The 16,724-nt window shown below is 50.1% G+C and overlaps 1 protein-coding gene and 1 non-coding gene across 27 annotated transcripts in view; one reads left to right on the top strand and one right to left on the bottom strand.

Moving 5' to 3' along the window:
- The window catches only part of Epb41l1 (erythrocyte membrane protein band 4.1 like 1), a 118,837-nt gene that overhangs the window by 31,413 nt on the left and 70,700 nt on the right, over positions 1–16,724 (bottom strand). For 15 of the 26 annotated variants that reach the window (XM_074074680.1, XM_074074682.1, XM_074074679.1 and 12 more), the window contains 11 exons: positions 16,055–16,219; positions 14,149–14,253; positions 13,596–13,638; positions 11,041–11,116; positions 7,904–8,122; positions 5,656–5,743; positions 5,031–5,183; positions 3,974–4,071; positions 3,562–3,737; positions 1,693–1,841; positions 700–735 (listed from right to left, as the gene is read on the bottom strand). In XM_074074680.1, the coding sequence (XP_073930781.1) occupies positions 700–735; positions 1,693–1,841; positions 3,562–3,737; positions 3,974–4,071; positions 5,031–5,183; positions 5,656–5,743; positions 7,904–8,122; positions 11,041–11,116; positions 13,596–13,638; positions 14,149–14,253; positions 16,055–16,219 (1,308 nt within the window). The remainder of the gene's footprint in view (positions 1–699; positions 736–1,692; positions 1,842–3,561; positions 3,738–3,973; positions 4,072–5,030; positions 5,184–5,655; positions 5,744–7,903; positions 8,123–11,040; positions 11,117–13,595; positions 13,639–14,148; positions 14,254–16,054; positions 16,220–16,724) is intronic. The other 11 variants (XM_074074688.1, XM_074074689.1, XM_074074700.1 and 8 more) reach the window with 3 other exon arrangements.
- Positions 2,525–2,716, top strand: LOC141423506 (U2 spliceosomal RNA). Its single transcript, XR_012448370.1, has one exon. It is a non-coding gene; the product is annotated as a U2 spliceosomal RNA (small nuclear RNA).

Here is a 16,724-nt window from a genome sequence, read left to right as displayed (position 1 = left end):
CTTCCCTTGGCAGCTCAGGGATAAACCTCTGCAGCTAAGGTTCCAATACAGAGCTGGAGACTGTGAAAGGGAAGAAATTGAGGAAAGACAAATGGAAAGAGAACAGGAAGAGAGAAGGAGAAGAGGTTTCTGGTGGAGCTGATGCACAGCAGTCCACCTGGGAGGGAAGTGAACTGGAGTCTGAGCAGTCACCAATGTGTTCTGAGGGCCTCCCCTCCCACTGCAGCCCCCATTCCCACATCTGGTTGCCCCGAGATACAAAGAGAGGGTTCTGGTGAGAACACAGATGAGATGGAGGTATGACTGAACAGTGTTGGGGAGCTGGGGTGGGTGGGAGGAGTCTAAGGAAGGGTTGGGACAGAAATAGGGGGAGAGGAGCTAAATGGAAGCACAGAATGGCCTTGCAGGTGAGAAGCAAGCATAAGCATGGGGTACCAGGTGGTCTGGAGAGGCAAAGGTCGAGGAGGGAGGGAGAGGTGGCTGGCTAGGGGCAGAGTCTGAGCTGGGAGCTGGAGAGATGAGCTAAATGTGGGAGAGAATGAGGTGACTGGGGAGGGTGATAAGGAGGAGGGAGATACCATGACAGGCAGAGATGAGGCTGAAGCTGAGATGACATGAGCTTGGGGACACACTGTGAGATGGTTACAAATGAGGTGGGGATCTGAATGGTGGGTAAAGACAGACAGTCCCATGCAGTACCTCCTGCTTGTGTCTTGGCGTGGTTTCCTGCTCCGGCTAGTGGGTTGTGGCAGGAGGGAGAGGAACCAGGAGGGTCAGTACAACAAACAGATTAGAGACACCATGACTGGTCAGTCCAGCAACATGGCCCAGTACAAGCACACCCACACAAGCAGTGAAGGCTGGGAAGTTACTGGACAACCCCACCCATAGGGCAGTGAGGTGACCAGAGGTGTGTGTGGAGGAAACAGGGAGCAGCCCCAGGAAGGCAAAGAAGGAGCCAAGGGACTAGAGGCAAAGTGTGCAGAGCCACACTTGGTGGACAGAACAGGAGTGTGTGTGGGGCGGGGGTTCTTGCTACCATAGGTGTGTTTTCAGGGGCCTGGGCTCCCATAACAGAATTGCACAATGGAAAAAAGCTGTTTATCAACTCCACTGAGAGGAAGACATGCCTGGCTTGTGTGTGAATATGCTGTTAGCATGTCTGCATGTGTGAACCAAAGGGTGGGAATGTATATGTCTGAGAGTGGATGCATGCAAGACTGTGGCTATGCATTCCTACAGGAGTACGTACTCATATATACTGGGGGGTGCAGGTGTGGGTGTGGCAGGAGGAAGGGGCACACCTGTTCTTCACATTGGGAGGCCTTGGTGACACCTGACTGTGCTTGGGGAGGTGGGGGCGATGCAGAGCCAGATCATAGGTAAGGGCAGATGAAGAGTGAGTAAGAGAAGGCCTAAGTCCTCCAGGGGAGGAGCAACCCCCTCTGTTGGGGAAGCCAAGCAAAGGGAGGGAAGAGTAAAAGGTGGCAGTGTGCCCACGCCCATCCCTCCCCACCCTCACCCCCACTGACACACACCCAGGATGTCCAGGTATAGAGTACAGCCCAAGGGCAAGGCCCTGTCCATGGGGTACCCAAAGCAAGGGTGCTTGGCACAGTTTGGGGCATGTGAAGGCCAAGACTGAGTCTAGACCTTGGGTCATGAGAAGGTAGAGGACAGTAAGGCTCCTACCTTTAGCTCCTTGATCTTGGTGGGGGTCCTGATCTCTCCATCCTCTGCCTCTGACCGCCGCCCCCCAGACTCAGCATCCTCTTCCCGCTTGTCACTGTTGGGCCCTACATCATGGTTCTCACTGACCGAGGCTGGGCGGGAGAACTCTGCTGAAGTGGGCAGAGATGGCCAGGTGACCGTGTGAGGCATCTCCCCGTGCACAGACAGAAAGCCAGTCCAGCCACTGCCCAACCACACCTGCAGTGGAACCATATCTTCCACACCTCAAACAGACTGCCTACCCCATCAGATGGTCAGTAAGTAGATGAGAGGCAGAGCTGTCTCCTAGCCCACAGCCCCCCATCTACTTTCTATGGCACTTGAACCTAGGTTCAAATCTTAAATCCAATTCTTCTTGGCTGTGGGACCTTAAGGATTCCTCATCCTTAAGTAATGTCTACTTCAGAAAGCTGAAACAAATGAGCATTCAGGAAGTGTCTGGCACAAAGTGAACCTCCATTGATGCTGGCCCATAAGGTCACGTTTTGGTTGTGATTTTTGGGCAGAATATTCAGGTATCATGAGATAAGCTTTTATTACTGACAGCTAAAGTCCTAAAGATGCAAATGATTTACTTCATAAATTAGTGAGAATTCCCACTCACAGGCATTCTAAAATACTCTTCTTAATGGAAAAGGAGCAGGATTAGAGACTTCACACCAAGCACTGGGCATAACCCAACTATGCCCACAGATTGAGTCCTGGTAGAAAAGAGACTGGAAAACACTAAGTTAAAACAATCAGAGCACACATTACTATCCTGCAGGTTGGCCTCCATTAAAAAGAGAGAAGAATCACTTCTTGGCCTTTTTGCTAAGATCAAGTGTAGTATCTGTTCTTACCAGTTTAATATCTGATACGTCCTCTATCTGAGGACAATATATTAAATGGGTTTTTGGAACGGGGAGATGGAATAGGAGCTTGCTCCCTCCAACTCCACGCATCGACCTGGTATTGCAGTACTTCCAGGAACAGTGCACCCCTCTGGGGGACTTAAAAAAAAAAAAGAGAGAGAATTTCTTTTCTATTCATATATATTTACTTTGCAGAGTACTGATTTGTGTACATCGATTAATTTCATTCATGCAATGGAATTGGTGGCTAGCATGGGAATTATTGCTCCCACTTTACAGAGGATAAATTGAGACCTCAAAAAGGGGAAGGTCCCACAGATGTCCTTTTGGTGCACTGAGACAAGCACTTTACCCTCCTGCTTGAAGTTCAGGCTCCTGCTCCTCCTCTCTGCTTCTCCAGCTCTGGGCTAACCTCTGCTGCCCAGAGGTTAGGTTTCTTTTGAGGGCATGCCCCCAGTGACCTAAAACCTCTTACTAGGCCACTTTCCAATAGTACCATGCTAGGAACTAAACCTTTAACAAATGCAGAGCTAGGTTTCATTTAGCTTTTGGCTTAGGAATGGAAACTTCAGGGGAAGGGCAGAGGGACGGTCTAGACCCTTCTTTCCTTTGCATAAATCATAATATACCATTCTCCTGGTAGGACTCCAACCTGTGCATTGCCTGGGCTTCTTGAGCAGGAGGACAGAGAACCAGGTGGCTGAACCTGGAACTCCACAAGATCACGACTCAGGGAAGCCACAGGGAGTCCCAAGAGCATCAGTGTCACATCGCAGTAGCTGTGGACCATAGGTTGGTGTTGGCCAATTGGAGCTGCTCATGTACAGGGGTGCTCTTGGGCCACTGTGCTTGTGCTTGACATAAATAAACTTGGGAAATGTCTACCGCCGTCACTGCTCATTGTGCAGAACATGGTATGTCCACTCCCCCATTCCCTCTGAAGACCACTTTCCCCCACCTCTGATTTGGGCCATACCTCCATCAAGGCTGCGGGACATGGTGTACCGTTTGCTGGAGGAACGCTCAAAGAAGGGTGCAGGACGGTCAATGAGGGCGCTGGCTTGGCGGGTCTGTGCCTGGGTCCTCCCACTATACCGGAACTTGGAGCCCATCACCAGGAAGCCCTTGGGTGGGGGCTCAGGTGACACCAGCCTGCAATGGAGGGATGGAAGTGAGGAGTGGGGGTCAGACCTGCATCGTCAGGCCAAGGACAGCCCACAGAGAGCCTTTTGTCCCATTGTCCCACAGTGGCAACACTCAAAGTGGCCCAAGAAGAGGAAGACTCAGGGAAAGGAGAGGCTCGCCTGGAGTCCCCACGAATTCCTCCCGCTCCCTACATCCTCATAGCCTCTGCCTCGTCCCCATTACCCCACCCAGGGTCAGCTCACCGAAAGAACGTGTGGTGTTCGATGCAGACTTTCCACAGCCTCTTGGCTGACCGATGGTTTGGGAGCTTGAAGCCAATGGTGCTCTCAAACTGCTCATACTGGAGACCAAGAAAGGGGTTAGTGGCAGGGCCAGAACCACTCTCACCAGCAGCCCATCCTTTCCGTACCTCTTCTCAGCCATGTGCGACTTTGGCCTATTCGTTCATGTAATCAACAGGGTAGATTGAGCCCTGGTTCTGTGACAGGCCCAATGCTAAACACTAGAGACACCATGGGAAACAAACAAGGTTCTAGCAGGCAGGAAGGGGTCCTTAGATAATAAATAAGTAAACAAGATAATTGCAGATACCAGTAAAGGCTATGAAAGGAATAAGAGAGGGATGTGCAGTGCTGAACAGGTATGGGGTCAGGAGCTCTCAGAAAAGATAATGGGGCCACCCTTGAGACAGGTGAGGTTTGAGCTATGATCTGAAGGATGAAGACATGCTATAGTTTGGATCTCAAATGTCCTCCAAAGGTCCATTTGTTAAAGGTTTAGTTCCTAGCATGGTACTATTGGAAAGTGGCCTAGTAAGAGGTTTTAGGTCACTGGGGGCATGCCCTCAAGCAGAAGGTGGGTCCCAGTTACTCTAGTGGTAGAACTCAAATATGTTTTCAATGGGTGAGGCTGGGGTTGATAGAAAATAGGTGTGGACACTCTTGTATGTGCGTACTCTGTGTGTCATCACTCACCTGTGCATGTCTCAGTGTGTATGCATGCAAGAATAGTACACCTAAGCAAACACATGCACACAGACATATATTCATTTCTCTGTGTAACCTGATGACATGTGGTTATCATCCTGTTTTTGCTCAGGTATGTGCATGTATGTGTGTGTTTGCAGGCACACTCAAGGTATGAGGTCTATGTAGAGAATGAAGAAAGAGGGACCTCTATCCTCCCATGAGCCCTAGCAACCCATCTATATACCCTAGATAGGAAAAACCCAGGCCAGCTGCTGGGGGGCCTACTGCATCTTGTCAACGATGGTGACAGGGGCTCTCAGGGCAGGCTTACCTCCCCAGGCCGGATCTTGATATAGAAGTTACTCCTCTTGTAGGAGATCTTGAGAATCTTGGGCCAGGCAAAACGGTTGATTCTCAGCCGGTCCCGGTAGATGAGCAGGCCATTGGCACAGACACCTAGCATGATGTCAATGCCCTCGGAGTCCTGCATGAGAAGAGATACAGAATGAGAAGCCTGCCACCCACCCCCAACCTTCCCTGAGCTCTGTTTGTAATAAGCCCCCATGACTAGGCTCTCCCATGGTCATCTGCTCATTCATTTAAACATCCATTCACCGCTCACTTGTTCCATCACTCTCTGGCAGTCATTTATTTGCGCAGCAAACATTCAGGTATGTACTCAATGCTAGGCTGTGTGCCACATGCTAGGAATACAAGGCCTCAAATATTCCCAATCTAGTGGTGACACAAACAAGTTCATAGGGAAATGGAATACAAAGAGGAAATGACAATGATCAGGGGAAATGAAAGGCTATGAACTTAGATAACGAGAAATGAGAACAGGTAAGGTTCCAAGTTGTAGGAAATAGAGATCCTGGCACACCAAGCCCTCTGGAAGGAATTGACCATTCTCGGGGCACCACCCAGATGCGAGAGGGTGCTGGACTGGTCAGTACCTTGGCATGGTGCAGATCGACTCCATACATGGAGAGCTTCTTGGCGTTCTCCAGGAAGTGAATCTCTGCCTCTCCTGGGGTCATGCCCCTGAGGAAACAATGTGATCACTGGGGTGTGGCAAAGGCTCGGGCTGAGTTCTGTTGTTGCAGGTGGCCACCATCAGAACCCATCCCTTCGGGAAGGTGGGCGGTGGAGCCTAGTCTGAGGCCCTTCCCTCTGCCCTCAAGGCAGGATGGTGAGCCCCCAACCCACTTCAGTCCACCCAACCCCATCTTCTCCATAACTCAGGTTCAGTCCTGTTTTTTCCTGGAAGCAGACAAGGGCTGGGCTGGGAGGTGGGATTTTTGCCTCATTTACTACCAAGTTAAGTGCAAGCCAAATGTCCAACTGCTCCAGGGGAACCAGGAGACCATTGCTGAGGACGCTGGTCATTGTAATCACCCCAGGGCTCCTAATAATCACCCACAGAAGATATTTCCCTCAGAATTTAGTGTCAGAAGCCACTTAATCTCCCTGAGGAACAGGAGCACATTCTCCTTTCTGAAGAGAAGAGTTAGGTTATGAATCAAGGTCCTTCTTTGCATTGGCTGTCAGGACACACACTACATTTGACCCTTCTTTACAGCAAGCATTTATCAGGGACTATGTGCCTGTATCTGTTCCAGGCGCTAGACATACATGAACTCTAACTCCTCATCACAACTCTATAAAGATAGGTGTTATCATGATTCCCATCCTTCAGATGAGGAAGCTGGCAGAGAGAGGATGAGTAACTTGCCTAAGGCACATTGCTATTAAGAATCAGGATTTGACTCCAGACAATGTGGCTCCAGAGTTTGTGCTTCTAACCCCTTCATTACCTCTGTCTCTCACATCCTCTGGGCTGCTCTGTGGGATACATGGACACTAGATGTCAATGTACATTAAGTCCAAAGAACTATAGGAATAGCTGTTAGCATTTCTCAAGCTCCTATTGATCTGAATGTCCTTCTCTGAATTACTGGACTCTTGCAAATCCCCAAGGTACCTTGCTATCTAGGATGTGGATGACAGATAGTTAGCAAGCAGGCCACCCTGGTCCTATGCCCACATGTCACAGCTAGGCAGCTGTAGTCTGCTCAACACAATATCACAGCAGAGTTGGTATGCAAGCCTCTGAGAGAAAGCATTTGCTGCCCTTGACCTAGCATTCATCACATCCAGCAGGCTTTTCCCTAAGTCCATGATCCCTCCACACCTGGCCCTAGCCCTCCTCTCCAGGTATAGCCCACAGCACACAACCCTTCATCCCAGATAGTAATGAAATCATGTTGCCATATTCCAACCCACAGGCCCGGTGCTTTGCCACATCATTTATCATATAGGGTTCCCCAAATAACCTTGAACTTGGACCCCAAAGCATTTCATGGACACTAGATGTCAATGTGTGTTAAGAGGACCCTAGAGATCCCCCAGGGGATAGTAATCCTGCAGAGCAGGCATTTTGGTTGTTACAGTAACTAAAGGGAGCTATGGGAATTTAATGCCTGAAACCAGGAATGGTAACCAGCCTACTAAATGAATTCCCCGCCCCAAATGCCAACAGTGGAGAAACACTGACCACCAAAGTCGTGCATTCATGGGTGAAAATGGGGCTTACCGAGGTCAAATAACCAGCCTAGAATCATGATTTGATTAACTGTCTCTAACCCAGAACAAGATGCGCAGATAGCAACACTAACAGCCAACATGCAGTGTGTCTTCAATATGTTCCCTGTGATCTTCCAACAACCCTACAGTGTGGGGTTATCACTCAACATTGAACAGATGAGCTCACCAAAGCATGGGGAAATAAAATGACCTGCCAAGACCCCCTGGTTAGAAAGTGGCAAAGCCAGATGGCAAACCCAAACAGGCTGGTGTTCAAAGCCAAACCTTTGAAGTTTATGCCAAGATCTAGACATCAGGACACTTACCTAGAGGCATACAGCAGTTATCATTACCTCCAGATGGCAGATAAAGAAACTGGTCCTCAGAGGCCAAGACAGAATTATTACACCCATACAGCAGCTTAAGAAACTGAGGCGCCAAGAGGTCACTTACAGTCGTGCAGCTAGTCCCTGTAATTCTTATCTGATGGTGAAGATCTGTTCCCAGACACCTCAGTTTAGGGGTAGAGGCAGTTGGCGTTTATACAGCACATCTGGGGCCTAAGACCTTCAGGCCTGCAAGGAGGACTCCGGCCAACTGGCCAATGGGCCTGCTCACCTGTACGTCTTGTGCAGCTCTGTGATCCTCTCCTCCAACTCCCGGGTCTGGTTAGGGGCGAAGCGGAGCTCACTGACGTAGTTGCCCACGTGCTCCTCGGCATCGTAGTCGCCCAGCTCAGCCTGCACAGCGTAGGAGCCCAGCAGGGCATGTGTGACAAAGGAGCATGGCAGCCGGCCTGTGATAATGTCTGCCCGCAGCTGCAGGCACAGGTAGTACCTAGAGGAAGGGGAGAGAGGGCATGGGCACAGGCCTATGCCTCCAGATCCCCCACGCCTGGCTGTGCAATTGGAACTACACAGATCCACACAACTCAGTGGGAAAGGATACCACTAGACACTGGCATTTTACAGGTTGATAATTTGAGTGTTTCCTATGAGACAGTTTGGAGACGTTTCACATGACTTTTGACATTTTTGTTCATTTCTAAATTTTAGGTATTTTTTTTCTGCTATGAGAGCTTTTGTAATTTCTAATTCATTTTGTAATTTCTAATTCATTTTCAAGCTCAATAGGACTACTTTCACACCTGTAATCCTAGCTACTCAGGAGGCAGAGATCAGGAGGATCTCAGTTTGAAGCCAACCCAGGCAAATAGTTCGTGAGACCTTATCTTGAAAAAAACTTCACAAAAAGGACTGGTGGAATGGCTCAAGGTGAAGGCCCTGAGTTCAAGCCCCAGTACCACACCCACACAAAAAAGTCATGTATGGACTGGAAGTGTGGCTCAAATGGTAGCGCACCTCCCTAGCAAGCATGTAATTTTAATTATGCAATTTATATTTTGGTCTGGGGATTGAACCTAGAGCCTTGAGTTTGCAAGTGCTCTACCTCTTGAGTTATGCTCCCAGCCCATCTATTTTTTCACTTTTTGTTTTCGCGATAGGGTGCTTAGGCTGGCTACAAACTCATGATCCTCCTGCCTCCACTTCCCAAGTGACTGGGATTACAGATGTGTACCACCACACCCAGCCAGTATATTCTTATACGGAAAGAATGAATTTCTTCTTGATGCCCATTCATATTCCTAAGACCCTCCCCAAGGTCACCAATTATCTGTATGGTGTTCTAGATATTTTTCCTTCATGGACAAACACAAATGCATGCCCTGTCACACCTAATGTGCCTTAGCATTGCTCCCATGTCAGCACAGTGTAACTTGGCCTCATTCATCACTCTTCTGTACCATATTCCACAGCCTGATGGCCTTGTTTGTCAATGACTTCCTGAAACTTTTTATTTTGCCCCAGCTCTAAGTGAATTGTCTAAGAAACAAATTGGTTTCAAGAAACATTCCCAACCACCAGGCCATGATTTTTTATAATTTTGTGCATAGGTGGATGATTTTACAATTTTTAGAACCATTTAAAACCATTGTTTTTGCTTTATCGGTAATGTGTATTTTTTTAAAAAAATCACAAAAACAAAAAACAATGTTTCAGTTTGCTTTCATCCAGTGATGCCTCCTTGCCCAGTTTTGCTGTTTCACCATTTTTCCACAGTTGCCCATTTCTCTTCCTTTAAAGGGGCTTTCACTTAGTGTAATGTTGAGTGTTTCAATGAGAACTGAAGCCCTGCAGAAAGCACCTGCAGCCTCACGGTGTACACAGCACAGGCTCAGCATTGGCAGCAGCTTAGATATCACAGACATCCAGCAAGGGCCTGTGGCATTTTGTTCAAAAGTCTAAAAATTCAGAAATCACTGCCAAATGCTCTGACCAATCTTTCATTTCAATCAATTTGTCATTTTGACCAGTTTATTTTGGGCCTCACTATTTTTGACTTAATCAGCTGCTCCTACCACCCTACCTCTTGGGCCCATCTGTGCTAGGCAGGGCTAACTTCCCTCCTGATGTCCCTGGAAGTCTGATGCCCAGAGTCTGGCACAAAGAGAAGAGACCTAAGGATGGGGGCTGTGCTAGCCTAAAGATCTGGCTGCAGCCACTTGAGTCCCAAGATGACCTCAGGACTCAGAGTGGGACTAATGAGGCCAAGACCTGGGCATGATCTATTTCGGGAATGTCTGTCTTATCTCCCAAGGCCAGAGTGGGAACCTTGACATTGGTCTGCTGCTCAGCAAACAAGTAGCAGGCATTAAGAAGGGAACTGATGGCCGAAAGTGTGGCTTAGCAGCCCCTCATATTGCAGAAGAACTTATTTTGGGACGTCAGGCCCACCCATAGATAATACTGCCTTGGATATCCTGCAGTGAGGGCTTAGCTACAGAGAGAGGGCTCTCCCTGCTCTGCTTTCCCGAGGTGGGATGAGCTCAGGGAAGCTCTCTCCTGAAGGAGGCTCTGCACCCCTTGCAACCTTCAGGCTACCTTGTCCTCTGGCCCTGAAGCATGAGACTGCACTTGCTATCCATGTTCACCCCAGCAGCCCAGGCAGTGTCCACAGGGATCATGAGCCTCATTTGATCCCCACAAGCCTGACGTGCACACGGGGCATGCCCAGCCAGACTCCCACATGCAGAGCATGGGCACTTTACTCCCTTCCCTCCTTACCCACAGTACTGCAAACCCATGTCCACCCAACACATGTGTGCTGGGTTTGTCCCACTCAGAGATGGCCCATGCCAGGTTTATAAAAAGTCTGCACTAGTGGCCAACTTTTAAAACTTGTGGTTTTTACTTTGAAATCTCCAGCTTCACTTCAACAATCAGACCCAATTCCCACAGGGCAATGTTTGCCTAGAGCTAAACAACCATTTTAGATGGTGTCTCCTCTTAAATGTACACGGGGTCCATGGCCCCTGTGACACCTTCCTCCTCTGAGGTTAAGGGTCAGGTGCCACTGACCACTACATTTGTGCCCGTTTATTTTCTTTTCTCATTTATTTTTCCTTCCTCCCTCCCTCCCTCCCTTCCTTCCTTCCTTCCTTCTCTGTAGCCCCAACCTGGCCCCTTAAACTAGCCCAGGCTGGCCTTGAACTCAAAATTCTCCTGCCTCAACCACCTTAGTACTGGGATTATATGTGTGCACTGCAATTCTCAGCTGAATCCCTGTTTTTCTTGCACTGTCTGCTTCCTTTGCCAATGGTCTGACCATCCTCAGCCTGTGTTTCCCAGGGCCAGGTACCCTCATCCATAGTCCCAGAGGGCCACCATGCCTGGCATTCCCTTCACAGCTCTCACCTTGTGATGTCTTCTGTCAGCTGGGCTGGGTCAGGAGGATAGAACTTGACTGTAAAGGCAAAATTCCAGGGGCTGCCTGAGAGGAGAAGATGGGGAGAGATCAGAGAGCTCCCATCAATCCAGTGGGTGGTCCAAAAACACCAGCCTACAGGCAAATTTTCCAAGTCTTCTCCTGTTGCTAATCTTAGAACAATCTAACTGAGGAGCCTGGAACATTATTCCCATTTGACAGATGAGGAAACTGAGGCCCAGGTTAAAAGACTTGTGAGCTGGCAGTGGGAAGGAAGGTAGAAAGAAAAAAACTAGTGCTGTGTGCCAGGCACACATAGTGTATTTTATGGCTTCATAAAACCTCCCTTCATTACACCTTGCAACAACCCCATGAGGAAGCCTGTGATTAGCCCCACTCTGCAGGTGAGGGCACTGAGGCCCAGGCAATAAGGTGGCCAGCTTTCTGTACAGGTAGACGAATTTAATCTTCATAGTCACCCTGAAAGTGAGTTTTCTTCTTTTTTGAACTTAGGGTCTTGCACTTGTTAGGCAGGCACTCTACTACTTAAGCCACACCCACAAGCCCTGAGTTTCTTAGATTGATTGCAGGGCAGGGGATCAAACCCAGGGTCTTGTGTATGCTAGGTGAGTGCTCTACCACTGAGTTTCCCTTTTTGTAGATAAAGATTCTAAGAAGTTAAGTCACTTTCCCAGGGTCACTCAGCTAATTAGTGGCAGAGAACAGGATGCAAACTCTGGTCATCTGACCCCAGAGCCCAGGCTCCTGACCACAAGAACTCTGGAAAAAGCAGTTTCGAGAGGGCACAAGTGCTGTCTCATGAAGAACAATTGCAATAATTACTAAATAACAATTACAGCCAGTCCCCACTGGGAGAATGGTTCAGGCACTGTTGTAGGTGTCACACATGAGACAACTCATTTCATCCTCACAACAATTCTAATGCTGTGCGCTGTGTCATGAGCCCACTTTACAGGGGCATAGCACAGTTAACCTAAGAAGTAGTGATGGAGCCAGGATTCAAATCCCGGAAGTCTGGCCCCAGTGTCTGTCCTCAGGGAAGCCAGAAGAAAATTGCCACTGCCACTACTCTGTGCTGGGCATTGTGAATGCACTTGTCATTCCACCACCACCCCAGCTCATGAGGCAGATGGCTAGTCTACTAGTCAAGTCAAAGTAGGGGACTGGATGACCTGTCACAGTTGCTCTCGGTGATGGACCCTGAGGCTTAGGAGGAGATACACCCATGTCTGAAGCCCAGGATACCAGAGCTCAGGAAGCCACCTTCAGAAGGCCTAGGGGTCATCATAAACAACAGAAAGGAGGGGAGGCAAAATTGCTCCCCTGGGGTCCCAAAGAACAGGACAAAGATGAATGCCTGGAAGTTTCCAGGGCAGGGACAGAGGCTGGGGCTCTACTGAAGGAGGCACTTGGTAAGAATTAAAACTATGCCTCAATGGCTTAAGGTGCCATAAGGAGCGACGATCCACATGCCAGGCCCCACTGGCAGGGACTACAGGCATGCTCTGGGGAGCAACACTGGGGCCAGGGTATTCAGCCTGGCTGCCTCTTTTCCAGCCTCCTGGTCTTTACTAAACACTGCACACTTGGCGCTGTTCCCTTCCCTCAGGCATGAGAGGTAGCCCTCCCAGGTGGGCTGGCACTGCTAGAGGATAGCCTGCAGCCCAGACCTAGGACCCTCCCAGCCCCAGAGGAGTGTGCTCTGCCTGCATTCTTGCCTCTTTGTCTCCAACTGACAGGAACCTACAGGAAGAACTCCTCAAGCCCCCTCCTGCAGAGTCAGCTGGCATCCCTGGGCCCAGCTGCTTGCTGTCATGGCAACAGGCTCAGCTACAGCTTTCCAAAGGACCAGGGAGTCCAACCCTAGAGAGACCAAGCACAGGCAGAGGGAGGGGTATCTCTTGGGTGGAGGTATTTCTGCCTCCAGACCTCAGGTCTCTACCTACTGCAGAGCCCCCTTGCAAAGGCCACAGACCTCCCCCTTCTGCCATTTGAAAGCTGCCTCACCTCTCCCAACGGGCCTTTTTTCTCTGGGTCAAAAAGGATAGGTTGTCAGCCTGCTCATTTGCCTTCTCCCAGGCTTTGAAAAGAGGGCAAGATGGAAGGCCAGGGCCCAAGACTGGCTTGGCCAATACTTGGCTCTGTGGTCTTGTGTAAGTAACTGTCTCTCTCTGGGTCTCTGAGGAAAGGGTCGTTGGTTACTGCCCCTGCCCTGGACAGCAGGGTGGCTGTTTCCAGGACATCTATTTGTCTCCTTGTCCTGAATGACTTTACCGGTCCCTTCTGGGACTGACATCCTGAATACATTTTCTGTTACTCCACTAACTTGCAGTGTGACTCTGCCATAGCAGTTCTGTTCTCTGGGCCTCAGACTTGTCATCTATAAAACAATGTTAACATCATTCCTGCCCTGCCTTCACCAAAACCTGCCAGGTGATGCCAATGGGCTCACACATTCAGATGTGTGTGTCCCCCGGGTCCTGCCCACCCCCCACAGTGCCCCTAACCACAGCACACCACTCACTCCGGATCTGCTTCTTGATTTCCTTGGAGGGGTCCAGCCAGTTCTGAAAGAGAAGCAGAGTTATCTATAAGGGAAGTAGAGAAGCGGTCTGATGGCTGGGAGAGAGAAATACCCTGAAACGGCTAGTAGAAAGCCCTTCTCTGAAGTCTTTTCCTTGAGACTGGGAGATGGGGTCTGGATTCCCACCAGGGTTGGGACCCAGTGCCCTGGAGCTGGCACTACCTGGGGCAGCCACAGTGACCAGGTATTGCAGCAATATCAGGAAGGAGTTAAGTCATCCAGGAGCCCCGTGAACGCCCCTCACTTCTCCCAGGCAACTCACACAGTCACACTTAGGACTCTCTATATACTTATCTAGGGGTGACTTACAAAGGACTTAGGTGGATACAGAGAACTGAGGATGGTTAGGGGGATGTCCTTGAGGACATGCAAGCAGAAGAGGCCTAATGAGAATGTGGTGGAAGCCAGGGGTTATGACCAGAGCCTAAGGGAAGAGCCCTTCCCTACACCCACTCCCCGACAGCAGGCCCCAAGCCTACCTTCTGGTACCTACCTTCTGGCTGTCTGCATCACAGAAAGTCAGGCCAAAGTAGTCCTTCTCCAGGAGGTTGAGGTGCTCACAGACCAGGTCGAACAGCACCTGGCCGCGGCCATGCTTCTGAGGACAGAACAGAGCCTCTGTGAGGCTGCACACACCTTAGGCTGGGACCAGGAGCTGCCCTGGGCTCTACTAGGACAACCAGACAGCCTCCAAGTGCTTCCCAGGATCTAGACGGGACCTTAGCACTCAGGCCATCTGGTTTTATTCTCTGAGTCCTAAGGGGCCTTGAAGTGACAAGGCCCAGCACATCCAGGCTTCTTCTAAGCCCATGGACTTACTTGGGGATGAGTTGGGGTGGGAATATGGGGAGTGAATGATTTCTCCTTCTTTACAGCAATCAAGAGAAGGAGCAGAGAACCAAAGTCCTAAGCTTTGGGGATGACAGGAAGAGAAGAACCCCTTGAAAAATAAGAGATACGGGCAGGAGAGCAGGGAGGGGCCTGGGACTCAGGGTCATAGCACGACTGTCTTTTCTTGGCCAATCCCTTCATACTAAATCTAAGTGAAATCAAGAGCAGCCCAACCCTGACTTGGGCAGCAAGTGAGGTGGTAGAAAGGCTCATGTGGCCTGAGTCAGCCTCTACTGGGAGCAGCGTGGTCAAAGTCACCTTCCCACAGCTCCCAGGCAGCAAAGCATGGGACTGCTCTGAACCACTGTCCCAGCCCAAGGATTCAGCATGACAAAGCTCAGGACCTGGCTGGGTACCCTAAACCCACAGGTGTGAGGGATCCAGGGCCAGGGAACAGGAGGCAATCACCACTCAGAGGTAGGGGACTCCAGAGAGTGAGGTCCCTATAGACTCTGGCTAGGTCCCTGGGGACCAGGACTAGGCCTGATAAGGAATTCTTGAAGCATGGAGGTATCTGTACAAGGGAGCAAGTCTGCCCTGGACTAAAACCTCTGTGTGCTTCTGGGCTAGGTGGAAGCATACCTTGGGACCATGGGATAGGAAAGAAGAGGTAAGAGACAGCCCTTCTCTTTGCCCAGGAACAAGAAAGGTGCTTGTCCTGAAACCCTTCTACAGAAGTACACACAAAAACAAAACCAAACTCTGGAGAGGAGGGACCAAGCCTGCAGGGTTCAGAAGTCACATCCATTTACGGGGAAGAAGTGGAGGCACTCCTAAAAAGCTCAGTAGTGAGACCACTCTCTGAACTCTTCTGAGCACATGGAGAAGTGGTGGGTACAGTGCCTGAAGTGGAGCAGAACCCCTAGGGAGGAAGGGCTGGGACAGTGGGCAGGTGAGTACTAATGACAAGGGTGAGTCAGAGCCTGGATAGGAGACACTGATGTCAGAGAGGAGGTATCTTCTGTGCCACTGAGATGGCACAGGGCCATGTCACAGGTGCTTCTACATTGATGAGCTCATCCTTCCAATGGGCCACTTCCCTATGCCCAGGTGACACACAGAACCCTCAGGTGACTTGTTTGTCCTGGACACTAGAGGTGGTGGTCTGGATGGGGGTATTCACAAAGAGGGAGGATCTCTTTCACTACCTAACAATAAAAAAAATAAAAAAGATTCTGGTTTAAAGATTCTCTCTGCTGGGTGAGATAGAAGAACTGGGTTCTAGGCCCACTGAGCTGGAGGTCAGCCCTGGATGGTGGTAATCCTCCCTGAGAAGCCTTTTCCTTATGCCAGCCCTGTGCCAAGTCTAATTCTGCTTGCAATTGTAATGGCCCTCGGGCCTTGGTGCCACCATCTGTACAAAGGAAGGTTGGGCCAAGTCATCTCTCTGGATACTGTAGTCGGTCCAGGACTCCTCTGGTTTGGCTCAGGCTGAGAACACACAGGAGCCTGCCCTGACTGAAGCCAGCCGGCTGGGGATGGGGCACATGGCACTGGCTGTTCCCTACCTCCACCTCACACTCGTACTCAGAGGCATCAAGCAGAGTGACTCGGCAAGTGGCACTCTTGGACTTCTTGGCGATCTTCTGGGGTGATTTCTGGGCCTTGCTGGGCGTGGTCCTCTCTGACAGGCCATCGGCCTCACTATAGTCCTTCTCCTCCATGTCTAGGCTCTGTGGGTTCAACCAAAGGAAGGTTTGGTGAGTAAGCTTGAAGCCACAGCCTTTCACACAAATGAGAAGCAACTGGAGCAGCTGGGGCAGGGACAGACACTAAAATGAGAGTCACTGCCCTCTAAGACCCATAGAGTGAGCAGGGGCTATGGTTGATGGGAACAGGTGGAGAGTTCCATCTCTTTCCTGCAGGCTTCTGCTGCCACAAGCAGTCTGTATAGGCAGGAGCATCCCACAGAACCAAACCTGTGACTAAAGCTGTCCTGTCTCCCTAGAACTATGCATGAGTGAGCAGGACATTCCTCTAGGCACCTCTGTCTTGTCTGTCATGGGGTCTAGCATTATGCTGGGAGCTGTGCACAGGTCTCATGGAGGGAAGGGCCAGACCTCTGACCTGACTCTTTCCATGGACATGGCCAAGTCCCTGCCCTCTCTGGGCCTGCTGTGAATTAAGGGAGATGTGAACTTGAGAACTACATGATTCCTTGAGTCCCTTGTAGTTTTG

This window comes from Castor canadensis, chromosome 5 (genome assembly GCF_047511655.1).
Source record: "Castor canadensis chromosome 5, mCasCan1.hap1v2, whole genome shotgun sequence".
In the NCBI taxonomy this organism is placed as follows: domain Eukaryota; kingdom Metazoa; phylum Chordata; class Mammalia; order Rodentia; family Castoridae; genus Castor; species Castor canadensis.
This window is presented reverse-complemented; position numbering and strand designations above follow the sequence as displayed.